A 27,500-nucleotide genomic window follows, 5' to 3' on the forward strand; every position below is an offset into this window, starting at 1 on the left:
TTTAGTCTATTTTTGTATAATTTTAATTTAGGTCACGAAGACTATATATAACAATATAGACGAAGATTATATATGACCTCCTTGTAGGAGGTTACAAAAAGTGGAAGGAGGAGGAGGAGGAGGAGGATGGGGAGGGCGTGGGTCGGTTGCCCACATCTTAGACCTCGTCAACAACGCTGGTAACTGATGAGAAAGTTAGAATGAGGGAGGCTAATTAATGTCTCAGAGACTCAATTGCCACATAATCATCTTCCTATACCGGCAAAGTTAGGCTGTCAAACTTAACTTCCCCCCCCCCCACCCTCTTCCCATCTTCACCCCTCGGAGAGGAGTAGGAGGAAGGGTCTCCTTACCCCATTACCCCACGAGATGAAGATGGAGAGGAGGAGAAGCATAATAATCGTCAGGTCAACCCTGGAGACGACGTAGAGGAAGATGCTAATCACCGGAGCATCCTTGGAGAGCAGGAGGCTGCTCACGCTCTCCCTCAAGGACAGGTTATCTTGAGGTTATCGTGAGATTATTTTGGGGCTTTAGTGTCCCCCCGGCCCGGTCCTCGACCAGGCGTCCACCCCCAGGAAGCAGCCCGTGACGGCTGACTAACACCTAGGTACCTATTTACTGCTAGGTAACAGGGGCATAGGGTGAAAGAAACTCTGCCCATTGTTTCTCGCCGGCGCCCGGGATCGAACCCGGGACCACAGGATCACAAGTCCAGCGTGCTGTCCGCTCGGCCGACCGGCTCCCTACAGGTGGAGGGTTAAGTCCCCCTTCACCCACCTTGTTTAAGAGAAATATCTGTATTAACAGGTGTAGAAATATACAGAAATATCTGTATTAACAAGCAAAGGGGTTACGAGATAAGGTCCGTGTTATTCACACAGTCTGTGAACTGTGTCTGAACTACAGCCAGTTGACTAGTTAATAGTGTTAGGCATAGAGTGAGGAGGGGGAAAGGGGGGAAGTTAAGGGACAGGAGAGGAAAGAGGGGAAGGAAGAGGAAAACGAGAACAGGCGCAGAACAATAATAAAGGGGTTATGAGAGGGGGGTGAGAGGAAGAGTGGGAAAGTCAGGGAGGTGACAAGTGTAGAGATAGGGATAGATACAAATGAAGAAGGACGAGATGAGGAGAAATGAGAGAGGACGAGAGGAGGAAAATATGGTAAATGGGACAAGAAAAACGGTGAATGAGAAAGAACAAGAAAGACGAATAAAAGACTATGAGAGGCAGAAGGAAGGGAAAGAGAAGGAAACCGAATGGGTAGGATAGCAAAGAGAGAGAGAGAGAGAACAGAAAATGAGAGAAATTCCTCTCCATGATCTGTAACATTTCTAAAATAAAAACTTGGCGAGAGATAAAAAAGAGAGAAGCAAGAAACAGACAAGAAGATAAAGAAGAACATAAGCCCGATACGTTGAAGCAAACATGAAACAGCGAGAAATGAAGATAAATAATTAGGAAGGAAGAAGACAGCCCATCTGCACGTGAAGGACAGATGGGCTGTGTTGCCCGGCATGGCTTCACGTTTTCTATGTTGGAAGCGACGCCATGACTATCATAAGACAGTAAGTCGTGTCCCGTCCTTGTCTGTCGCTTTACGGGATGCCGTCCCCCAGTGTGTGTAAGGATAGTATGATGCTCTTGGGGCTGGTCTTTGACAGCTAGTCGTTCCCCCTGTTCTTTATCTCTGGACTGAGTGCTCCGAGCCCCTTTTGCCGTAAACGTCCCGTCAACACCTCCCGGGAAGCTGATAAACAAACGCGCTTTATTTACACTCTTCACTATCTACTTCAAATCTACACAGAAAAATAACAACGTACAGGAGTGAACGATATGGAAGAAAATGTAGAATAGAACCAGTGAAGAGCAGAGGTGCCATAGGCACAATCAGAGAACACTGTATAAACATCAGAGGTCCGCGGTTGTTCAACGTCCTCCCAGCAAGCATAAGAAATATTGCCGGAACAACCGTGGACATTTTCAAGAGGAAACTAGATTTATTCCTCCAAGGAGTGCCGGACCAGCCGGGCTGTGGTGGGTATGTGGGCCTGTGGGCCGCTCCAAGCAACAGCCTGGTGGACCAAACTCTCACAAGTCAAGCCTGACCTCGGGCCGGGCTTGGGGAGTAGAAGAACTCCCAGAACCCCATCAACCAGGTATCAACCAGGTACTAGTACTGTCAAAGCTGGACCGTGGGTGTCCCGCCGTCAACCCTTCGTCGTCTTGACGCTTTGCATCACGCAGGGATAAAGCCCAGCTCTGGAACCTTTCATTCTTCTCCGAGTTTGAGTTTATCTCCTCACTGCAAGATGTCCGCGAGCGGTATTGCCTTCGATACCCCTCGATACCTGCCTGCGATAGACACGCGGCCCCTCCCTTGTGTGCCGTATCTTACGATCCTTTACTGCAAGGAGAAGTCTGTTTTCAGAAGTCTAAGTCTACATCAGCAACATATGTCCCAAGCTTTGCCTCATGGAGAGTCCAACTTTTTAGGATCTTCAAGGCCATGACCCATATGATGAGAGCTTATATACGCCTCTTGCAGTCAGGAAATGCCTTTTATTTGAACAATTTTACTGCCACTCATGTGTAATCACTCCATTTCCTGAAAAAAATGGAGATCCTGATTCCAGGTCCTGAGCGTATTACAAAGCTATGCCACACGTCTGTGTTTCGCTGTTACTTATGAATCCATTATATACATCTAGTGTTCTATAGTGGCTATGTTTATATTACTCTTATTATAGATTAGCAGAGTGCAACACGTAGTCCTTCATTTGGAATTCATTCTAACTTAAATTTATCTAATTTACAAATCCATCTAAAAATAAGTGTTCTCTGAAAAATTATTCTGAGTACGTTGTCTTACAAATTAGTCTGGGTAATAATTATTTGAATGTTGTCCTTAAAATTGCATTTTGGGAAGTTTTCTTTAAAACTATTCTGGGTACGTTTTCTTTAAAAAACATTCTTCGCTTATTTTCTTTAAAAGCTATTCTTATACGATTTAGCTTGAACCTGTAGGCATGTGCTTAAAATAGCAGTGTGTTTGTACTTTGTTAAAAATAGCAGCGTACACACATTCCACGCGAGTGCATGTTTGCACTCACTCGTGCGTTTGTGCTTGCGTGCCTGTTCGCCTCAGGTGTAAGTGCTTATGTCAACACATTTCTAGAAAGGTGAACACGTGGTCCAGAACGCATCTCAACACCTGTGTGTTTTCGCATGTTTAAGGATATATACCGAGCCTTAGATTCGTCTCACCACATGTCTCAGTGTTTAATATCAGGACCAAATTTTCTGCACTTTATTACGTTACTCCAGTAACTAACCGACCTCTCAATATTTTCTAGTTCGGTTTTCTCTATAGTTCTATATCGGTGTTTGCAGGAATTGTGTGATGTTTCACGTGCCTTTTTAAGCTTGCCAATTATTTAAACATTGTTATTTAAACAAATTATTTATTCATACCAATTATTTAAACATTGACATTGTTATCAAAGTTTTTGTTTTCAAATATAACATCGTGTTCTTGCAGCTCCTTCTCATAAGCAATAGCCAAGTTCTCGCAAATAATGTAGCCAAATCCTCTGCTTATTAATGAAACCAGGCCGTCCTCATCAATAAAGTCCAAATGATCGTTAATATAGTCGCCAATCCCGCCTGCTTATGAATGAAAAACACCTTTCACACGATTCACAACTGATGACGTTCTTCACCCACCAGCCCTTCCTCGCATACAAAGATCCAAGCTCGTTAATCCAGCCGCCAATCACCCTGTTCATGAATGAAAAGCGGTTTACCCTCGACTCAGAACTGATGACATCCGAACACTTCCGGAAAAAGTGCTTCGCTCACATCCTCTGCTCGAACCACAATTCTATAAAGGCTTCACCCTCGTCCTTCAAATAGAAATAATCGCCAACAGAACCTAAACACCTACCATAATTCTAACTACACAAAGAACTGTAATACAAAATAATATGTATTTACATATGAAAACAAGCCCATTTTTAATATGCAATACATTAAAATTGATGAATACTTCTTGGAGGGCGGCCGCCGCTTAACGAGGCTAACCTGAAGACCGGTTGTTTGAGAACAGATTTCGCCAGTCAGATCATTAAGGCTCGACCACTGTGGTGGAGGGTTGTGTTGTGACGGGTGCCGACCCCACGTGCGCGGGTGCTGGGGTGTACTCGTGGCTTCTCTACCCAGAACTTGACGATGTACAGTGTGACAAGTGTGAGGAATATGCCATAAACCATAACAGGAAACACCATACATGGTTGACATCGTATATGGTGTTAACAGCCCTGAGCCAACTGCCGGCCACAGTTAAGGGTCATTCGTGATGGCGTTCCCAGCGCTGTCACTCTTCATGAATAGTAAGCCACTCTTAGTTAACCAAGCGTATATGTAAAATATATAATATATATTATATATATATATTATATATATATATATTATATATATATATTATTATATATATATATATTATATATATATATATATATATAATATATATATATATAATATATATATATAATATATATATATATAATATATATATATATATATATATATATATAATATATATATATAATATATATATAATATTATAGGTGTGTGTGTATATGTATACACTGCACATATGTCGGCATTTAATACCTGCCATACAGTATCATTCGTTATTTGAGAAATATTTTCATGGTTTGTAGAGATGGTATGCTTGTGGAAACCATATTCGGTTTACATAATGATAAAAGTATGATTGTAATATACTTGTGGCGTCTGCGGAGGGAAATGTATCGAGGCATTGCACTAGAGGATGTAAATAATTATTAACTCGTTTTCATGTCATTTCAGGTAAGTCATTGAAGACACTTCAAGGGGCAGAACTTCACCTTTGAGGTGGGTAAATATTTCCTTCTGTTTACATAGTTGTCTTTTAGAGATGGGGACGCGTGTTATCGTGTACCCGCACAACGTTGTGTGTACCCGCACAACCTTACGTGTACCCACACAACCTTACGTGTACCCGCACAACGTTACATGTACCCGCACAACCTTACGTGTACCCGCACAACCTTACATGTACCCGCACAACGTTACATGTACCCGCACAACCTTACGTGTACCCACACAACCTTACGTGTACCCGCACAACGTTACGTGTACCCACACAACTTTACGTGTACCCGCGCATCGTTACGTGTACCCGCACAACCTTACGTGTACCCGCACAACCTTACGTGTACCCGCACAACCTTACGTGTACCCACACAACCTTACGTGTACCCGCACACCGTTACGTGTACCCGCACACCGTTACGTGTACCCGCACACCGTTACGTGTACCCGCACACCGTTACGTGTACCCGCACTATACCACGTGTACCCGCACATCACTAATAACCATTCTTTCCGGCAAAATTAGGTCCAACCACTTGGGCTGGACGGTAGAGCGACGGTCTCGTTCCATGCAGGGCGGCGTTCAATACCCCGACCGTCCAAGTGGTTGGGCACCATTCCTTTCCCCCCGTCCCATCCCAAATCCTTATCCTGACCCCTTCCCAGTGCTATATAGTCGTTATAGCTTGTCGCTTTCCCCCTGATAATTCCCTCCCTCCGGCAAAATTAAGCTTATATATTCCCTAAAGAACAATTATTTTAAATATATAATTAATACAGAACACTTCTCTCTAAATTACTACATTTTTACTCTAATTTTAATATATATACTTAAAACACATCGTAGCTTTTCCCACAAATATTTTCCCCACGGAACAAAATAGTTTCAAAAGAATTTTCAGGATAATTTATCTTTTTCCGAAAGTGACGCGCCGTAGTGACCATGATGCATTAATCACGCTGTGGGTTTTCAATACTCTGAGATAATTCGTGGGAAATGTGGCTCATATTTCGGGCTTATCACCATCCGTGCTCAAAAGAAGCGCGTTAGAGGGCTCTAGGGGTTCCACCTGGTTTAAAGGGCTCCCGGGCGCTAGATCGCGTCTGTTGGGCACTCGAGGCTAGATCGCGTCTGTTGGGCACCCGGGGCCAGATCGCGTCTGTTGGGCACCCGTGGTTAGATCGCGTCTGTTGGGCAACCGAGGCTAGATCGCGTCTGTTGGGCACCCGGGGCTAGATCGCGTCTGTTGCGCAGCCGAGGCTAGATCGCGTCTGTTGGGCAGCCGAGGCTAGATCGCGTCTGTTGGACACCCGAGGCTAGATCGCGTCTGTTGGGCACCCGAGGCCAGATCGCGTCTGTTGGGCACCCGAGGCCAGATCGCGTCTGTTGGGCACCCGAGGCCAGATCGCGTCTGTTGGGCACCCGAGGCCAGATCGCGTCTGTTGGGCACCCGAGGCCAGATCGCGTCTGTTGGGCACCCGGGGCTAGATCGCGTCTGTTGAGCACCCGGGGCCAGATCGCGTCTGTTGGGCACCCGGGGCTAGATCGCGTCTGTTGGGCACCCGGGGCCAGATCGCGTCTGTTGGGCACCCGAGGCCAGATCGCGTCTGTTGGGCACCCGGGGCTAGATCGCGTCTGTTGGGCACCCGGGGCCAGATCGCGTCTGTTGGGCACCCGGGGCCAGATCGCGTCTGTTGGGCACCCGAGGCTAGATCGCGTCTGTTGGGCACCCGAGGCTAGATCGCGTCTGTTGGGCACCCGAGGCTAGATCGCGTCTCTTGGGCACTCGAGGCTAGATCGCGTCTCTTGGGCACTCTGAGCTTCCTCGTTGGACATAGTCTCGTATGTCGAAACTCGGAGTAATTTAAGGGATCCATTTGTACTCTCAAATTTAACGTGTGTATAATGAGAATATTTTGGCTCTGCGCTTTAAAATACAGCTTTCAAGTGGATTTCGCTTTGTGTGCTTGGTTTAATGCTGCTCAGTGGAATGGACTCGGCCGTCAATCGGTTTTGTTGCCAGGAAAGATCGTGGTCTTTAGAGCCAAAGTTTAGGCCTGCACATTTACGGAGATAATGTAAAGTTTCGCTGTATCGCTTATGTTTGGATGATTAATTAAATGCTGATTTAATGAGGCATTTTGAATTGCTTTTTTCTCGGTTACTTTAAATAGGACTGTAATGGCGTGTTTAATATTTGATCGTAAGTATTTCGTGATAAGGTCCTTGTTGTTGTGACTCAATTTTAAGGATTCCCCTCTTATTTTTTTACAGAACAGTTTCACCGCAATGAAAAATTTTCATATACTGTAAACTATGGTAAAAATCCCCATGGTTCTCAAGTTTAAAACCGGTATAAGGCACCTGAAAGTTGCCAAGTTGTCTCTAAAAGTATTTATTTCGAAACTTACTACAATACCGTAATGCTTGAATGAAGGTGAAGGAAAGACCCAATACATGTGTAAGTGTATTAAAACCAAATTTTCAGATGAAACTTACAACCTGTATCAAAGTGTTGTAAATAATATTTACATCTTGATACAGGTTATAGGTGTTAACCGAAAAATTGGTTATAATACACTTGCATATGTACTGAGTCTTTCCTGCACCAGAATTATTGATCTTACTGTATTCTTCAAATGAACATTAATTATGGTCATTATAATACCATTTATAATACTCTTAAGTTTTAACGTTGGTTCAAGAGAAACTTACACTGTTTATTCCGTTTAAGTGAGATAATATCACCGCGTTTAAGTAGTCTCTATTCTCCAGGACGATATAATACGTCACGGATGGTCCCATTTGTCTAAGTGTTCTCCCAAACTGTTACTGCCCTGTGACTGAATGTTGAGAGGATGCTGCCTAGATATAATCACACACGTTCTATAGTAACTAACATTCCTTCGAACAAAGACAAAAAGATTAGAATAGACAAAACCAGTTAGAATGCCAGACATAAACAGGTTAGCATTGAGACAGAGAACAAATACAAGCCAAGTAATTGTCTGGTGATACGTGACTACAGCTGCTTGGGTTCATGAAAATGTACCAGAAGCGACACATCAAATTAGGAACACCAAGCTGGAACTTGGTGTTCCAAGTTTTTTTATGGTACAAAAAACTCATTATTGGAAGGTAAACCTGTAAAGTTTACAAGAGTTATCCTCCACGTGCTGTAAACTAATTGAGGGGGAACCTCCGGTCGGTGATAAGCCCTAAGTATTTTAAAAACTATTTTAGGTGCCTATTACCTAAGAACTTTCACACACACACGCGCGCACACGCGCCCAGACGCACGCACACACACACACACACACGCAGATACTTTTGTTTCAATATTTTTAAGTCTTCATAAACTGTGTTTCTGTACGGGGAGCCGAGCGGACAGCACACTGGACTTGTGATCCTGTGGTCCCGGGTTCGATCCCGGGCGCCGGCGAAACAATGGGCAGAGTTTCTTTCACCCTATGCCCCTATTACCTGGCAGTAAAATAGGTACCTGGGTGTTAGTCAGCTGTCACGGGCTGCTTCCTGGGGGTGGAGGCCTGGTCGAGGACCGGGCCGCGGGAACACTAAAGCCCCGAAATCATCTCAAGATAACCTCAAGAAGAAGATAACGGTTCTGACTGTCGTAATGATGACCTTTCTTGTTCATCTTCACTCGTGCGACAAACATTGCTAACACCTCGGTAGGAATTTTTCCTGCCTTCTTGAGGTTATCTTGAGATGATTTCGGGGCTTTTTTTTTGTTAGTGTCCCCGCGGCCCGGTCCTCGACCAGGCCTCCACCCCCAGGAAGCAGCCCGTGACAGCTGACTAACACCCAGGTACCTATTTTACTGCTAGGTAACAGGGGCATAGGGTGAAAGAAACTGCCCATTGTTTCTCGCCGGCGCCTGGGATCGAACCCAGGACCACAGGATCACAAGTCCAGCGTGCTGTCCGCTCAGCCGACCGGCTCCCTCGGCCTTGCAGCAGGTTTTAGTAATAAATGCTTCGGATTCACCGTGTCTGACGTAAACCCATGAATTTCCTGGGCTCGTAGAGGCAGTTTGCATGGGTGATGTAAAACTTGAATTTCCTACACTTGTGGAGACTCTTCAGATGCCTGATGTAAACTTGTGAATCTTCCGAACTCGTAGACTATCTTTGCGTGCCCAATGTAAACTCGTGAACCTCCTCGACTCAGAGGCTGTTTACAATGAAATATTGCCCCGAAATAATGGCGCTCGGGCACTACGTCTTAAATTTTAAGAAACTAGAGATTAATTCCAAGTTGCACTAAACCTAAATCAACAAAACGAAGTACATTTACTTGGCTTCTGTGGGGATATTGTTCATGACAAGTTAATACAATTGAATTTATTTAATTCAATAAATATTTATTTGTTGATATATGCCATTTATATATATCGTCATTTATATGTCATATATTGATATGTTTCTTTGGACAATTTTATTCACATTATAGTTTAATAGATGGGGGGAAGGCCATGGTCGCCCCCCCCTACCCCATACCCTCCTCATCTTCGTCTCTCTTCACACACATTCTCCATCCTCCCCCTCCCCCACCCCCCGCTCCATCACTGTAACTATCTTCACTACACAATGTTCTCATCACAATAAACAACATCTTCACACCCTCTCCATCTCTCACCACTCACCCTCACACGCTCCTCCTCACACCCTTCCCTCGCTCTCCCTCCTCACACACCTCCCCCCCCCCCCTCTCTACACTCACCCTCTCCATCATTCATTTTCATCTTGCAATGTTAATATTCTCTTCTCGTTCCAAAACATATTGTACCGTTTTTCTTCTCTCGCTATCCGCCTGTTCCGTTCAGGATTACACATTCGTGTTAGTTACAACCGGCGGCATAACAGCCCAATTACCCGAGGTTGTGCAGATTAAGCAAACATATTTGGGTAGTAATTAGTGGGATAATGAGTGCAGGGGCGTCAGGGCGTTGGTGCAAGCTCTTGTTTGCTTCAGCTGCAGTTGTTTGCTTTGGGGGGGAGGGAGGGAGGGTTGTTTGTCGCTTGTTTGTCCGCTTGTAACGCTTAGTACATGATTAGTAGTTTGGTATCTGGTTGGTTGATATAAAATATTATAATACCAAAATCCTTGTTTTTATCACATCATAATTTCACTTGTCCAAGGGCATTTATCTTATCAAATTACACGAATTCGTTAGTACACTGATATTTGACTCATGAAGTATAACAGTATTCATGTGAATGTATTCAGTGCGTGACTGAGTTATCCCAGACATGGAAAGTTGAATTCTAAGTCAGTTATTTTATTTATCACAGGACATTTGCATTCACAAAAAGACTTTATAATCACCACAACACGGTTTGAACCATGAAATAGGTGCAGTAATTTGATGTAATAAGAGTAAGAAAAATGGCTAAAGATTAAGTTAAAAAGAGCTTGACGAAGAGGAATAGGGGAATGAACCGAGGAATTGAAGCAGGAGTAAGAGAAGTTAGGATAGAGGGTGTGGAAGGTATACTATATATACTATATACTATACGAGAGAAGATAAAACGGGGGTAGGAAAGTGGCTGAAAGAAGGAATTAAGGGAGAGGAGACAAACTGAGAATAGGGGTTAGGTATGGAAAAGGAGGACGTTGTGAGGGTTTAACTGTATGTAACACAATATGTAAGTCCATTAATGAACACACACACACACACACTGACAGTTAAGAGGCGGGACCAAAGAGCCAGAGCTCAACCCCCGCAAACACAACTAGGTGAGTATTAGGTGAGTACACCCTACAAGAAGCAGCAGAGATCCACAAGCCATTAACAAACCTCTACAACACATTATTGGTAACTGAAGAGCAACTACGCAGTTGAAAATGATAATATATAGTGTCATTATTTAATAAATGCGACATGCATGAAAAATTAAGCCTTAGACGAGAATCTCTGACATTTGTACACTGTTAATAAATGGACAAAATAATTGGGCTCAGATAACACATGGAGAGAACAAACTTCAAAATAAAGAGAGGGAAAAGATTGGCATTACGTATCAGAATTATACTGCAGAATAACTAAGATAAAGCAGGGAAATATAAAAAAGTGAATAGATTGCATTGTCCTTGACTGCCAGAAAACCAATAACACTGATCCCCACAAAGACTTTGAGTAATAGGGAAAGTAATGAAACTGGAGAGAGAATACCTAATAGGCAGCAAAAAATCACAGTGAGAAAAAATCTGAACATAGAGAAGAAGCAAGTAGAGTTCCACCAGCATCAGTACTTGGGACTTTGCTTTCCTAATATACGTCAAAGACCTGACCAAGGCTGATGAAGCATTCGTCTCACTCTCTCTCTCTCTCTCTCTCTCTCTCTCTCTCTCTCTCTCTCTCTCTCTCTCTCTCTCTCTCTCTCTCTCTCTCTCTCTCTCTCTCTCTCTCTCTCCTCCCACCAACCCTGGTCATCCGGGACATCTTGTGAAGGAGGAGGAGACAATAATGACTCTGCCGTCGAGGCAGAAAGCGCCCAGTGTTCCAGCTTACGACTGTGAACTGGTAATTTCTCATTACAGGTCCAGCGAGGACTTCTGCCTCCCCAGAGCCTCCAGACAATGTCTTCACCATATACTGTTCTCGCTGCTAAATCCAAGCAATGTCCTTAAATACTTGTCTCGCTCAGAGTGGTGGAGGCGAGATGGAACATTTAGGAACGATCTGTAAACAAAAGTTTACTCTGTGACGTTGCAGTCGAAGATGTAAACTAATTATAGGTAAACAGCACAAGAAAGAAAGATGACGACAAGGGGCTGGAAAATGACTCCGTGCGAGACGGAACGGTGTCCAAAACCTTTAGAACCAGCGGGGATCGAACGCCGACCTGAGAAGAGATGCCGCCGTCCCAACCAAACCACTATAAGGCGACGTATACTACATTGCAGTAAAAGAATTTTTCACGATGTTCATAAAAAAAATTCCCGTGTAGTGACGAGACAGGTTAGAATTTTCCTTAATGAATTCCACAATTCTACATTAGACTGGTGATTAGTTTGCAGTTATTAGCTAACTGGTAGGCATTCTGATTGTGAATATTGGATGTAAATGGTTCCACAGAAGGCTTGTGGCCGGTTGTATGTGGACCTCAGGGATTGATCTCTGATTGGCACTCTGGCCTTCAGGTATTGATGAGTGAATATTTACCCCTCATCTCCTTATATTCACTTCCCCGTCTCCCTCATCCCCCCCTTACACCCACTCCACATCTTTTCCCTCTCTCAGCCGCTCTTTTGCATGTTAAAGTTGTATAGGACCAGTTAGCGTGGGTGGTGGACGGATTCTTCAAGGTTGCTTTCCTCCCTCTCTGCCTTCACTGGTGGTGGTGGTGTTGGTGGTACTAGTGATGGTGGTGGTACTAGTGGTGGTGGTTGTGGTACTGGAGGTGGTGCTGCTGCTATTGGTGGGGCGGGTAATAGGGGTGGTACTGGTGATGGTGGGGGTACTGGTGGTGCAGGTGGTGGTAGTGGGGGTACTGGTGGTGCAGGTTGTGGTAGTGGTGGTGCAGGTGGTGGTGGTGGGGGTACTGGTGGTGCAGGTGGTGGTAGTGGGGGTACTGGTGGTGCAGGTTGTGGTAGTGGTGGTGCAGGTGGTGGTGGTGGGGGTACTGGTGGTGCAGGTGGTGGTAGTGGGGGTACTGGTGGTGCAGGTTGTGGTAGTGGTGGTGCAGGTGGTGGTGGTGGGGGTACTGGTGGTGCAGGTGGTGGTAGTGGGGGTACTGGTGGTGCAGGTTGTGGTAGTGGTGGTGCAGGTGGTGGTGGTGGGGGTACTGGTGGTGCAGGTGGTGGTAGTGGTGGTGCAGGTGGTGGTAGTGGGGGTACTGGTGGTGCAGGTTGTGGTAGTGGTGGTGCAGGTGGTGCAGGTGGTGGTAGTGGGGGTACTGGTGGTGCAGGTTGTGGTAGTGGTGGTGCAGGTGGTGGTAGTGGGGGTACTGGTGGTGCAGGTGGTGGTACTGGTGATACAGGTAGTGGGGGTACTGGTGGTGCAGGTTGTGGTAGTGGTGGTGCAGGTGGTGCAGGTGGTGGTAGTGGGGGTACTGGTGGTGCAGGTTGTGGTAGTGGTGGTGCAGGTGGTGGTAGTGGGGGTACTGGTGGTGCAGGTGGTGGTACTGGTGATACAGGTAGTGGGGGTACTGGTGGTGGTAGTGGGGGTACTGGTGGTGGAAGTGGGGGTACTGGTGGTGCAGGTGGTGGTAGTGGGGGTACTGGTGGTGGTAGTGGGGGTACTGGTGGTGGTAGTGGGGGTACTGGTGGTGGTAGTGGGGGTACTGGTGGTGCAGGTGGTGGTAGTGGGGGTACTGGTGGTGGTAGTGGGGGTACTGGTGGTGGTAGTGGGGGTACTGGTGGTGGTAGTGGGGGTACTGGTGGTGCAGGTGGTGGTAGTGGGGGTACTGGTGGTGGTAGTGGGGGTACTGGGTCCACCTCGCTACATCGTTGCCTCCTCTTTAAAACTTGAGTTTTTTCTTTATATTTTTATCCCGAACTCCGCACAGTTATTTGTGCGTGGATTTTAATATTAGATTTTGTTAATAAACATTTTAAATTACTCGTTTTAAAATAATAAACAAAACATATAAGTTTACAGAGTTTATTTAACTAAGGTACAAGGTAATACAGTTATTAAAACCAAATCTAATTGACGCTTATATGTATGTATATATATTATCAGACAACTCTTGACCCCTGAAGGATTCGAACCCGGACAGCCAGGGCCTGCATGACCTTGGCGTGTCCACACACATTTACCACCATTAGGCGTTGAATGTTTTAATGAGGAGAAGATGGATATATTGGCGAGTGGAAGATGTTGATGGGGTTTTTTCAAGTGTGGGTCGGGATATTTCCTAAACGTACAGCTGTTAATGTATTAGAACAACTTAGACGATGCGTCCATTCTTACATCATCCTGGATCCTCTCTAGTGTCTCCCCTGTGCTTTCTAATCCCCTCCATTGGTTACTTTCCCATTGCTCTCTTTCCCTGTTCCATTGCCTCACTCTTACCTATGCCCCCTTCCCCCCCATTCCAGAGGTAAAACAAACGACTTAGCGTCGACCAATATATCGAAAAGAGACTTAACTCGGAAAATTACTGAACTTTCGGCGGAAAATTACTTATCTTAGGACAAGCCTTACACAGGCCTTGGGGGAAATTGACTGAAGTTTAAATAGAGATTGATTCAGTTTCTGATAGATTTAAAAGAAATTTTAAGGGGTAGTGGTGGAAGGGGAAGCTTTGAAAGGGTCGTAATATTAATAGGGTAAAGTTAAGGTGATGTAGTTTGGCTGTTGTTAATAGTTCAGCGTCGAATTTAAGGTTAAAGGAGATCTTGAGCGTTGGACAGTAACACGATATTCTATGATACACTCACTTGTACTCGCAACTATACACACGCGCGCGCACACACACACACACACACACACACACACACACACACACACACACACACACACACACACACACACACACACATAGGCCTCGTAGGGCCTGGTGGATGGGGCCTCGTAGCCTGGTGGATAGCGCGCAGGACTCGTAATTCTGTGGCGCGGGTTCGATTCCCGCACGAGGCAGAAACAAATGGGCAAAGTTTCTTTCACCGTGAATGCCCTTGTTACCTAGTCGTAAATAGGTACCTGGGAGTTAGTCAGCTGTCACGGGCTGCTGCCTGGTGTGTGTGTGTATGTGTGTGTGTGTGTGGTGTGGAGAAAAAAAATAGTAGTAGTAGTAGTAGTTAGAAACAGTTAATTGACAGTTGAGAGGCGGGCCGAAAGAGCAAAGCTCAACCCCCGCAAACACAACTAGGTAAATACAACTAGGTGAATACACACACGGTCCATTCTGTCAAAAGTCTTGTGATTTTTGTTGACATTTGTAAGATGAGAACAGGATCGTATGAATCATAATTATATTACTTTGAAGCCACCATGACAGAGAAAGAGAGAGAGAGAGACAGAATCTCTCTCTCCCTCTCTCCCTCTCCCTGCTTCAGCACCTGGCAGGACTCACCGTGCGGGTGTGTGGGCTAGCAGAGGACGGGGATAGTGCAGGCTGCTGCAAAAGCGAGTGCTCGACCACCTCTGTTCATTTACCTCTATCCGTCCTCTCCTGGTCACCTGGGAGGAAGAGACACAAACTCTTTACTCTTACTCTGTCTAGCATGTCCTGGGGGCCAGACATATACATATATCATTCATCTGGTATGTCAAAGAGTCGAACCCTCACCCAGGAAGTACAAGGCCAGCGTTCCAACCAACCCATCTTCTCACCTCAAGGTCATATTTTTCACGTTACGATTTACCAACGTTACAAATGTAATTTGCTATGAAAAGTAGCAACTCGCAAATATTCGCGTTTTCTATACATCAGACTATAAGTGGGTAACGAGCATTGCTTGCGTTTGTTTTTTCTTAGGTTAGGAGGTTGGATTTGTTACGGAGTGACAATTAAGTGGCCGGTGTCAGTCTCCATAAAACAAGCACAGGAGCGGTGCTTGTGCTAACTCTTGGCTATCTGTTAACTCTTATCTCTCTGTTGTTTGACATTTTCATCATTTATTCCGTCTACTTGAATCGAGTTGAATAACAATTCATGTACTTGTTATTTGCGGTTCCAAGGAAGGGTTGAGGAGAGCTAAGGCAGCAGATAGATGGCGTTAGATAGATGGCATAGATGATAGATGGCATAAGCAGATGAGTGTCATTTAAGTCTTATGACAGAGTGAGAGAGGCGAGGTAATCAGGTGACTCTATATAGAGCCCGTGGAAGGAAGGAGGGAATAACCATTGAGATATAGACCGGACAAAATGGAATGCTGCCCATCCACTTGGAAGGTCGGAAATGGGGGGGGGGGGGGTTTCAACGCGAACCTGTCAGAATGGAGACTTATCACTCTACCGTCCAGTTCAAGTGGCTAGGCACCATTCCTCTTCCCCCCCCCCCCCCTGTCCCATCCCAAGGCCTAATAGCAAGTTACAAATTTTGTGTTATGGGATACGTGGTTTTTGGAGTTTAGAAATTAAGAGGACTCGGGCGCCTCACTCTCGCCCGCCTCAGTATCGTATAACGCACTTCCAAATCTCAATATCGAGCCCACTATTCTCACAAGGTTCACTTTCACAGCCACATCTCACTTTCACACCATGTCACTCTTCCAGCTTTCACTATCATACCAATCGCCTAATTTAGGCGTGTAAAGCAGGCACTACAGGGCCATGGCTCCACGAGGAGTGCCAGAGAGGCACTATAGGGCCATGGATCCACGAGGAGTGCCAGAGAGGCACTATAGGGCCGTGGCTCCACGAGGAGTGCCAGAGAGGCACTATAGGGCCATGGCCCCCACGAGGAGTGCCAGAGAGGCACTATAGGGCCATAGCTCCACGAGGAGTGCCAGACAGGCACTATAGGTCCATGGCCCCCACGAGGAGTGCCAGAGAGGCACTATAGGGCCATGGCTCCACGAGGAGTGCCAGACAGGCACTATAGGGCCATGGCTCCACGAGGAGTGCCAGAGAGGCACTATAGGGCCATGGCCGCTAAAATTGATGGCCCGCGTGACCTCTGGGGCCCGCAGGTCAATGTTACCCGAGTGCCTAAATTCCTGGCTCACGCCTTCAGCCATTCACGTCATCGTTCGTCTCCGCCATATCGTGCCTATTATAACCACTAAGAAATATTTAAAAATTACGCTATAATATATGAGATATTATCCCGGCCCCCTCGCACGATATATGAAGTTGTTGCCCTTAATGTATTTGGTCACGAGGACCTGGTGGGTCCTGAGTGGTGGGTCCTGAGTGGTGGGTCCTGAGTGGTGGGTCCTGAGTGGTGGCTCCTGAGTGGTGGCTCCTGAGTGGTGGCTCCTGAGTGGTGGCTCCTGAGTGGTGGCTCCTGAGTGGTGGCTCCTGAGTGGTGGGTCCTGAGTGGTGGGTCCTGAGTGGTGGCTCCTGAGTGGTGGCTCCTGAGTGGTGGCTCCTGAGTGGTGGGTCCTGAGTGGTGGGTCCTGAGTGGTGGGTCCTGAGTGGTGGGTCCTGAGTGGTGGGTCCTGAGTGGTGGCTCCTGAGTGGTGGCTCCTGAGTGGTGGGTCCTGAGTGGTGGGTCCTGAGTGGTGGGTCCTGAGTGGTGGCTCCTGAGTGGTGGCTCCTGAGTGGTGGCTCCTGAGTGGTGGCTCCTGAGTGGTGGCTCCTGAGTGGTGGCTCCTGAGTGGTGGCTCCTGAGTGGTGGGTCCTGAGTGGTGGGTGCTGAGTGGTGGGTGCTGAGTGGTGGGTCCTGAGTGGTGGGTCCTGAGTGGTGGGTCCTGAGTGGTGGGTCCTGAGTGGTGGGTCCTGAGTGGTGGGTCCTGAGTGGTGGGTCCTGAGTGGTGGCTCCTGAGTGGTGGCTCCTGAGTGGTGGCTCCTGAGTGGTGGCTCCTGAGTGGTGGCTCCTGAGTGGTGGCTCCTGAGTGGTGGCTCCTGAGTGGTGGCTCCTGAGTGGTGGGTCCTGAGTGGTGGGTCCTGAGTGGTGGCTCCTGAGTGGTGGCTCCTGAGTGGTGGCTCCTGAGTGGTGGCTCCTGAGTGGTGGCTCCTGAGTGGTGGCTCCTGAGTGGTGGGTCCTGAGTGGTGGCTCCTGAGTGGTGGCTCCTGAGTGGTGGCTCCTGAGTGGTGGCTCCTGAGTGGTGGGTCCTGAGTGGTGGGTGCTGAGTGGTGGGTGCTGAGTCGTGGGTCCTGAGTCGTGGGTCCTGAGTCGTGGGTCCTGAGTCGTGGGTCCTGAGTCGTGGGTCCTGAGTCGTGGGTCCTGAGTGGTGGGTCCCGAGTGGTGGGTCCCGAGTGGTGGGTCCCGAGTGGTGGGTCCCGAGTGGTGGGTCCCGAGTGGTGGGTCCCGAGTGGTGGGTCCCGAGTGGTGGGTCCCGAGTGGTGAGTCCTGAGTGGTGAGTCCTGAGTGGTGAGGCCTGAGTGAATCTACCTGGTACTCGAGTGGTGAGTACAGGTGATGACACTGGAGCGAGTGCAAGTGTCATCACTCTTATAAGTACCTGGCGGGACCTGTTACTTATCTAATTGTTCTCACGTAATTGCGAACCAGGGGGTTGAACTTCGGCTCCTTGGTCCCTGCAGTCCCTGATGACATTACCTTAATTGTGTGTTCCTTATCTGATATATTTGATGTTATGTCTTTTTTTTGGGGAGTGGTATTTTATTATTTTTACTTTTTATTTACATTTTATTGTATTCCTGCTGGAATCATGGCGCCCTTCTTCCCATTTTCATCATCTTGCGCGTGACTTTATTGATATCCAGTTCAACAGTCTTGGTCGCTATTCCCTCCGCATTTGTGTACAGGACTTTGAAGCTCTCTGTATAGACATTATTATTGTTATTGTTGGCTCTTGGGAATCATTCAGTTGGTGGTTCTTATGGATGAAGAGTCTAGAGAGGGTAGTTTCTGAACGATTCACGTTGTAGAGGTGTGCTGGTGGTTTCGGGGAATAGAAGAACTGGATGTTGTTTTTGGGGGGTGGGAGAAAGCTGGGAATTATTTATTTTGGGTGTGTGTGTGTGTGCAAGAAGCAGGAAAATGTGTGGGAAAGTGAGGCAGCCCCAAGGGGAAAATGCAGGCTATACTGAGTTGAGCACCCCAAAGGGTGGAAGGGAAACCTTGAAGTAGAGGAGTGACGGTTATGACTCGAGAAGGAAAGGGAAGGAACAGGAAGTGGGTGGTGTGTGGAGTAAGGGTGTGGGAGTGATGGTAGAGAAAGTGTTAGTCCCTGTGGAAAGAGTTGTGGGTGTTAGGGTGGAGACGAAAGTAGATGATGTTTATAGTGAGTGTAGGTGGTGAGAGATGGGTAGTGGGACGCTGTTGGAGGGTGCATACGAGATGTCAGGAGTGGGGAGGGTGAGATGTGTGAATCAGTATGGAGGGTTTTGTGTGTGTGTGTGTGTGTGTGTGTGTGTGTATTCACCTATTTGTGCTTACGGGGGTTGAGCTCTGCTTTTTCGGCCCGTCTCTCAACAGTCACAGTCAACTGTTACTAACTACTAATTTGTTTTTCCTACACACACACACAGGAAGCAGCCCGTAGCAGCTGTCTAACTCCCAGGTACCTATTTGCAGCTAGGTAACAGAGGCATCAGGATTAAGGAAACTCTGCCCATCTGTCTCCGCCGGGTGCGGAGATTGAACCCCGGTCCCTGTTGTGTGTGTACTCACCTAGTTGTGCTTGCGGAGGTTGAGCTCTGGCTCTTTGGTCCCGCCTCTCAACCGTAACACACACACTGTGTGTGTGTGATATTTGTGGCACTTACTGTCTATAATCCCATAAAGTGTTTACGTTCATTATGGCGACACGGTGCCACGAGTTACTTCACAATAACAAGATACGTGTGCTTGCTTAAATACATAAATTTTTGTGACCTTGAGTTGGAATCATGGTTTATAACACCTCATTGTACAGCCGTCCGTCCCTCCAGCCTGACCTTGCCCGTAGTAAAGTGACAAATGTGCTCAAGCTGACATAGATGTCCTTCACATTCTTCACTACTCACATACACTTGTCAGCACCTCACTGGTAAAGGAACAAAAACAAGGAGGCAATCTATCACCAATTTCTAAAATAAACAAATATTCAAACGTCAAATAATATAAATACAAAATCTTGCAGCCATCCAAACATACTTAAATCATTTTCCGTTCGGTGAAATGTTTACACAAGCAGCGGAGTACGACACAAGGGTTTAGTCAGCCTTGTAAACCCGCTATACTGCTGCTCTATGTTAAAGGAGTTAACCACAAGAGTAGCTGCAGGCGGTCCTCACTTTGATGAGAATACCAGCTCTCTGAGCCAGCTGTGTACCCCCTCCCTCTGGCGGCTATATAGACACACAGACAAACGCCCCCACGAAAGGAAAGATGTAATACATGTAAATAACATAAGTAATGGAAACTCAAGCGACTAAACAGGGTGACAAGAGGTTAGGAAACGCTGCACAATGGGGGATGACTCTTGCACTTGGTGAGCCAACAGGCACCAACAACATAATCACAGACCTTCGCTGGGGTCAGCCACTCACATCTTAACCAGAAGCTCCTTCAGGAAATATCCTGGCAACCACACTTGACAAAGTGACCAGCTGCTTGCTGAATAGGCCGGCTAAAATACAATTTGTTTTTATTATTGGCTGGAATACCGAGAACTCCTACCGGCGAGAAGATCACTTACCCACCCTGAGTGTGTGTGTGTGTGTGTGTGTATATATATATATATATATATATATATATATATATATATATATATATATATATATATATATATATATATACATATATATATATATATATATAATATGTGTGTGCATGTGTGTATTAATATATATATATATATAATCTCTTATCGCCGCCTGTCATAAGAGGCGGTGATGATAAGAGTTAGGCACTCACTGGAGACGGTGAGATGAAGATTAGATAAAACTGTTTTTGCCTCCAGAGTAAAGGTGAGCTTCGTCACCAGATCGATGACGCTATTGCTGCAGTCCTTGACGCTGTCATTACCCTAGCCAACCAGGCGGCTCCACCTGCATTGCGTCACAACCTGATTAACCAACCATGGGATCTCATCTGCACTGCGTCGCCGTTTGAGTGACCAATCAGATTGACATTAACTTCATATCAGCGCGTTTCGAACACCATCTCGCACGCTCTGTTTGTTCTGTTTCAACGGTTGAGGGGAAAAACTTTGGGGAATGAGCGTGGTGGCTTAGTCGTAGTTAGCACTTTTTTTTAGTTATCTTAGTCGTAGACACTTTTAGTCGTAAAAGTGTAAAAAGTGTAAAACACTTTTAGTCGTAAAAGCGTAAAAGTTTTAGTCGTAGACACTTTTAGATATATTTACGAGTCATCAAGAACTCGGCAGCGGTGAAATAGTTTCCGTGTCAAGTCTTAATCTGTCCCATTAAGGGACATTTAAGTTAAAAAAAATTACTCCCCACCGTATCCCTTAATTCAACTGTTTCTTATTTGAGATTTGTCCTCTTTTTGTCCGCGTTGTCATTAATCATTATAATTACGAGGTCGCGGCTTGATAACGGTCTTGGATGATCCCAAACTCCGTTACTTTCATTATATCGCCTGTGTAGGTTGGGTTATTTGCATATTATAACCAGATAGGTGTACTCGGCGGTGCCCGGGTCTGTTTATCTCTCTCCCTCACTCTCTCTCTTTCTCCCTCCATGCCTCCTAATCTTCTATTTCCTATTCACCCGTTCTCTTATTCTTTTCATGTTCTGCCTTTCGTTTTACACAAGACGGCTTCATTGTGGGTGTGAAGGATGTGTACTGTGATTTGACCTGGACGGTAGAGCGATGGTCTCGCTTCATGCAGGTCGGCGTTCAATCCCTCGACCGTCCAAGTGGTTGAGCACCATTCCTTTTTCACCCGTCCCATCTCATATCCTTATCCTGACCCCTTCTAAGTGCTATATATTCGTAATGGATTGACGCTTTCCCCTGATAGTTCCCAATTTCACCCTCTCATTTTCATTGTTTTCGTGCCTCCCAGTCTATCTCCCTCCCATTTTCCCTCTTTGCCATTTTTCCTCCATCTCTCCCAATCTCTCGCCCTTTATTCCCTTCAAGGAAAGTGACAACCTTTCGATCCGTCTTGGACGGATCGAAAGACCCGTGGATGATTGTTGTGTGGATGATTGCTGTCTATTAACAACTCACCCCACAGTGCCCCCAACACTCGGTCACACCTCGCTATATAGAGCAAAATATCAGATGTAAAATAAATAATGTTATACCCATGTAAGAAAGAAGGGTGTGGGTGGCTGCTTGCATTAACAGGACAGCATTGTTGTCTTTCTCTCTCTCTCTCTCTCTCTCTCTCTCTCTCTCTCTCTCTCTCTCTCTCTCTCTCTCTCTCTCTCTCTCTCTCTCTCTCTCTCTCTCTCTCTCCCTACCTCAGTCTCCTCTCCCCCCTCCAAGGTGGTGGGGAGGCACCATGATCGCCGCCCGCTAAGTGTTGGTGCTCTGAGAAAGACTTTATAAATCCTTTGGTCACTGCCTCCAAAAATACACCCAGCCTCGCTCAACCGATATTTTGAGAGGGGGTGGAAAAAGGTAGACAAGGAGAGAGGGAAGGTGAGGCAGAGAATGAGACTAGGAGAGAGGGGGAGAACCCGGACGGGTTTAGACAGAGATGAGGTTAATTACACTTAAGCTCGACCTTGAAAAATAAACGTGAGGGGGTTTATAAGTATCTTTGGTATTATGTGATTTGCTTATAAGTCATCTCACTCGTTGTAGATTGACTTAAAGCTCAGTTTACAATTATTCAAAGCTCTGTTGACACAAGAAATATGAACAATCTGAGTGCAAGCTCAGAATGGGAAAGCCTAAACGTGTTGACCAGACCACACACTGGAAGGTGAAGGGACGACGACGTTTCGGTCCGTCCTGAACCATTCTCAAGTCGACCATTCCCTGGACCATTCACAATCGACTTGAGAATGGTTCAGGACGGACCGAAACGTCGTCGTCCCTTCACCTTCTAGTGTGTGGTCTGGTCAACATACTTTAGCCACGTTATTGTGACTCATCGCCTGCACAAGCCTAAACGTCTTCAAATCCACCCCCCTCCCTCCTTTCCCAGTCGTCCAAGGAAGGAACAAACTATTAGCAACATCAGGGAAGTCACGCCGCTCGTCGACTAAGAATTATTTCTCTGTCACTCTTGACACGCATAATTCCCTTCTGTGTACGAATAAGCATCAAGGAACACATCGTCCTTTATCAGAGACATCAGACTGCGTGTTCCTCGCTATCCGAGAAAGACGCATAAAACGGAACCTTACCATGATATCAGAATTGACATCCATTACACCAAGGGCCTTCATTATGATTGCAAAATGTGTCTTAACATGTTTGGGAAAGTCAGTAATTTTACCTAAGTCTATAATCATAAAATGTAAACATTTAAGCAGACCCATATTGATGCTATCAGCAGAAAATAATGACACGTGTCTAGTAAAAGCATTAAGATTGTAACTTTAACTTGACAGCACTTAGGTTATCTTTGATTTAAAAGATAGATTGTAACAATACGGTAATAGTGTGATATTTTCACACTATTTGTTCAGTGTGATATTTGCATATCAAATCCAGTTAAGTTTGCTTATTAATAACGCATGTAGTGTGCATGGGGCTTAGCGTTCACGCATTATTATATGACGCCTGCAGCTGGACGTGCTCCAGCTGGACGTGCACCAGCTGGACGTGCACCAGCTGGACGTGCACCAGCTGGACGTGCACCAGCTGGACGTGGCCCAGCTGGACGTGCTCCAGCTGGACGTGCTCCAGCTGACGTAGCTCTAGGTACCTATATACACTCACTGATGAACAGAGGTATCTGACGTAAAGAAACGTTCCCAAACGTCTCACACTTCCCGGGAATCGAACCCGCCAGACCAATCTGTTGTAAGGAGTTTAGTGCGTATAATTTACCCATAAACACAAAGCTATTTTATCCTCGTGAACAACGCGAGGTTGTGTCCTTGGATAAATAATTAACATGGGATAATATTCTTAGTTAACGAAAGATGTATCGATGCGAGTTTCTCTGAATTTTGGGTGGTTATTGACAATGAAAAACCTTACTGGGTGATGGAGTGGTTTTTCTACAATATTTCCTCAGCTATGAACAAATCCACAAGGGCCGTGACGAGGATTCGAACCTGCGTTCGAACCTGTGGATTTGTTCATTTGATGCATCACGCACTTGTGTTTTCTGTGTGTAATTTCCTCAGCTATGTTGTGAGAGCTGCTCAGGCAGGCAGTAGAGGTTGAAGTAATTGAAGGAGTCGCTCGTACATGTAAATCATGGGCCGGTATTGTAATGTGTAATTTACATATTACAAGATGTAAATCACTGGTATCGGTATTGTTGACTGCGACTTGGGAGTGATTGGGGGAAAGGGTGGAGTCTATTTGCTTAAGTTATTATGTTTTTTTTTCACTTTTTTATTAGTTTGGTTCTCTTTTTTCCTCTTTTATTTGATTTTCGTGTTTATGCTGCATTCCTTCTTTACTTGTTTACTTTTTCCTTTCATCTAGGGAGCTTTGTTTACCTCCTATTTTCATACTTTACTTCATGGTTCTCAAGACATCTACTTCCTTGCCATATATTGCTTTTCTTGCCTCTTATTAGTCTGTTTCAATTTAATAAGGCTCCAGGAGGAGCCGAAACATCGACACTTTGCACACGAGGAGTCACAATAACGTGGCTGAAATATGTTGACCAAACTAAACGGTAAAAAGTGAATGGATGACGACGTTTCGGTCCGTCCTGGACCATTCTCAAGTCGATTGTAATATCGACACTTTCCTTTCTCATGTTTTTTTTTTTTTTTTTTTTTTTTATTTTTTTTTTTTTATTATTTTCTACCACAGACGTGGCCACACATTTACAATGCTAACCAGCATATATACATTTTCTTCTGTCCTCCATGGACAGGGTTAGAGAAGTGTTAAACATACAGTTCAAGGGTTTATTGAACACTCAACCACAGAAGGTGATTCGGTGCTTTTAAAATGCTAAGCTAACCTACATACGTAAATACAAAGATACACAGATTTACGTACGCCCTACATAAAGTATTAGATGTGTCTTTTACATAGTGTCATTAATGTACATTCACAAAGGTGAAATGTAATTCTGATCAGCTTCCATATTTGCTTTATACCCATACATATACATACACACACACATACACATACATATATACACACATACATGCATTCACATACATTTGTCTCATTTACCCTCTTTCTCATGTGTGTGGTGTTTGGTGCTTGGCTCTCACCCGCGTCCTCGTGACTTACTCTTCGCAATATAGTGTTTATAGCAACATTAGAGACGAGAGAGAGGTCGTGGTAAACACACACACGGTACACGGAACGGCCTCCGCTGCCAGTCGACCAAGGAAGGAACAAACTATTAGCGACATCAGGAAGTCACGACGATCGTCGACTTGGAGTAAATTCTCCCAGCGGGAGTGGTAATTTCCGGATGGGTAATAATCCGGCGGGAGGCTCAGATACGCTCGTTAATTACGTAATTATTACAGCCCATCCTTCATATAAGGGTACTTATAGTAACTGTTTAGACGAGAGTACCAATAGGTAGTGACGGACCACCTGAAAGTTGGCTTTTGTGTTAGTGAATTCGGACAAACCAGGAATTTGTTTAACCTCAACATATAAGACCTGACCTAACAGCAGCCCGAGGCCTGACATACGCTCTCTCCGAGCAAGTGTAATGACCAACAAGATTGTTGTGTCGAGCTTAATAGTCTCAAAATGAAACATAACGGAATAAGGAATAAAACTGGCTGTATGAACTGACCAGAGTTTGGGACTCGGAGAATTGTAGTCCAAAAGACCCGGGTTCGATTTCCGTCGAGGGAGAAACGAATTATGTTTCTTTCCCCTTACGCCTCGCTTCTCCTAACGGTAAACAGGGACCTGGGAGTTAGTCAGCTGTCACGGGCTGCATCCTGGGAATGTACTAATTGTGCTTACGGGAATTGAGCTCTGGCTCTTTGTTCCCGCCTCTCAACTGTCAATCAACTGATGTAGAGATTCCTGAGCCTACTGGGATGTATCATATCTACATTTGAAACTGTGTATGGAGTCAACCTCCACCACATCACTGCCTAATGCATTCCACACACACATCAATGTGTGTGTGTGTGTGTGTGTGTGTGTGTGTGTGTGTGTGTGTGTGTGTGTGTGTGTGTATGTGTGTGTGTGTGTGAGAGAGAGAAATATACGTAGGAGATATGCTAAAGAAACATAGGTCAGTAGTCAGTACATTACAAAACCGGCGGTTAGAAAGGTGGGCACAAATAGTAAATACATTCAAGCGCTTGCGTATGAACATCATAACAAAAGGAAAAAATAAAGAGCAAGAACTAGATGAACAAGGATATAAGAAGAACAACATGAGAAAGAAAATGAACACTACAAAGTATCCTCTCCCTCCCCTCTACTATCTCCTTAGTTTCCCTCTTCTTTCCCTCCCATCTCCTTTCTTTCCCTCCCCCTCTTCTATCTCCCCTTCTTTCTATCATGTTATCCTCCCCTCGTCCCGTCTCTGGCTAAGGGGTTGGGCGCGCTATTTTCCCTTTCAGCGTGTACAAAGGTCAACACACGGGCAAGAACGTGCCAACCCTTATGTCAACAGAGGGTCTATCTTCCCCTATCCTTACGTCGGCATCTTCGACCATGATGACCGAAATGTTGGTGTCGAGAAGCCCTTAAAGCTCTCGTAGCTCTATATATATACATATATATATAGATATATATATAGAATATATATATATATATATATATATATATATATATATATATATATATATATATATATATATATATATAATATATAATATATAATATATATTTAATTATTTTATACACACACTATTAAGGACTTTATGTTCACGATTAAAGTCTTATTTCCTCATTTACATCTTTATTTCCATTTAATAAACGTCTAAATTCGTGGCGTTCTCTCACAGTTTGTCCAAACAAAAAGCAAGTCTGGTTCAAACACGTTTAAACCAAGTACTGTGCCACACACCTGCACAAGTCTGTAATTGGCTAACTTCGCTCACTTTCTGTCTGTATTGCAGCCCACATATGAATATGTGACTTGAACTTCGGACCCCCAAAGACGGGGGGAAAGGGAAGGGGGAAGGGGAGGGGGAGACGGGGACTCCTCCCGGGAAATGATATTAGCTGGTGGGTGGTTTAGCCGGGTAATTAACTCTTCGGGACGGTGTCGTTAGTTCTCCTTAACAAAGGTTCCCGCTTTATCTGGCCGGGTCTTTTCCTCCCTCTCACACCCTGGAGACTCCCCCACATCCTGGAGGTTCCCCCACATCCTGGAGGTTCCCCCACATCCTGGAGGTTCCCCACACACCCTTGGGGCTCCCCCACACACCTTTGGGGCTCCCCTACACACCCTGGAGGCTCCTCCACACACCCTGGAGGCTCTCCACACACCCTGGAGGCTCTCCACACACCCTGGAGGCTCTCCACACACCCTGGAGGCTCTCCACACACCCTGGAGGCTCTCCACACACCCTGGAGGCTTCCCCACACCCTGGAGGCTCCTCCACACACCCTGGAGGCTTCCCCACACCCTGGAGGCTCCTCCACACACCCTGGAGGCTTCCCCCACACCCTGGAGGCTCCTCCACACACCCTGGAGGCTCTCCACACACCCTGGAGGCTCCTCCACACACCTTTGGGGCTCCCCTACACACCCTGGAGGCTCCTCCACACACCCTGGAGGCTCTCCACACACCCTGGAGGCTCTCCACACACCCTGGAGGCTTCCCCACACACCCTGGAGGCTTCCCCACACCCTGGAGGCTCCTTCACACCCTGAGATCTTCCCCAACACACCTCCAACCCTCCCCTTGCCCCACATCCCACACCCACCTCTAACCTTACACACACACACTTGATAGGGAAAAAGGACCGGAGTCATTGCTGTAAACAACCGATGAC

General features: G+C 45.9%; 2 protein-coding genes across 5 annotated transcripts in view; both read right to left on the bottom strand.

The window, feature by feature from the left end:
• Positions 1 to 27,500, bottom strand: part of LOC123768664 (acetylcholinesterase) — a 159,623-nt gene that overhangs the window by 38,187 nt on the left and 93,936 nt on the right. For 2 of the 4 annotated variants that reach the window (XM_045759329.2, XM_045759328.2), the window contains one exon: positions 14,964 to 15,070. The exons of the other annotated variants lie outside the window; for them this stretch is intronic. The gene's annotated coding sequence lies outside the window, so the exon portion shown is untranslated. The remainder of the gene's footprint in view (positions 1 to 14,963; positions 15,071 to 27,500) is intronic. 4 annotated transcript variants of the gene reach the window in all.
• LOC123768805 (putative proline-rich protein 21) lies at positions 16,700 to 22,822 on the bottom strand. Its single transcript, XM_045759591.2, has 2 exons — positions 22,781 to 22,822; positions 16,700 to 17,698 (listed from the first exon to the last, which is right to left on the bottom strand). Exons 1-2 carry the CDS (start codon positions 22,820 to 22,822, stop codon positions 16,700 to 16,702), a joined length of 1,041 nt encoding a protein of 346 aa, XP_045615547.2.

The sequence above is a fragment of the Procambarus clarkii genome, chromosome 83 (genome assembly GCF_040958095.1).
Source record: "Procambarus clarkii isolate CNS0578487 chromosome 83, FALCON_Pclarkii_2.0, whole genome shotgun sequence".
In the NCBI taxonomy this organism is placed as follows: Eukaryota; Metazoa; Arthropoda; class Malacostraca; order Decapoda; family Cambaridae; genus Procambarus; species Procambarus clarkii.

Coding starts and splice junctions, on each gene's coding strand:
- LOC123768805 (XM_045759591.2), bottom strand. CDS start 22,822: ATGAAGGCCCTTGGTGTAATGGATGTCAATTCTGATATCATG. Junction 17,699..22,780: donor ATGTCAATTCTGATATCATG/GTAAGGTTCCGT, acceptor CCCACGACTCAG/GACCCACGACTCAGGACCCA.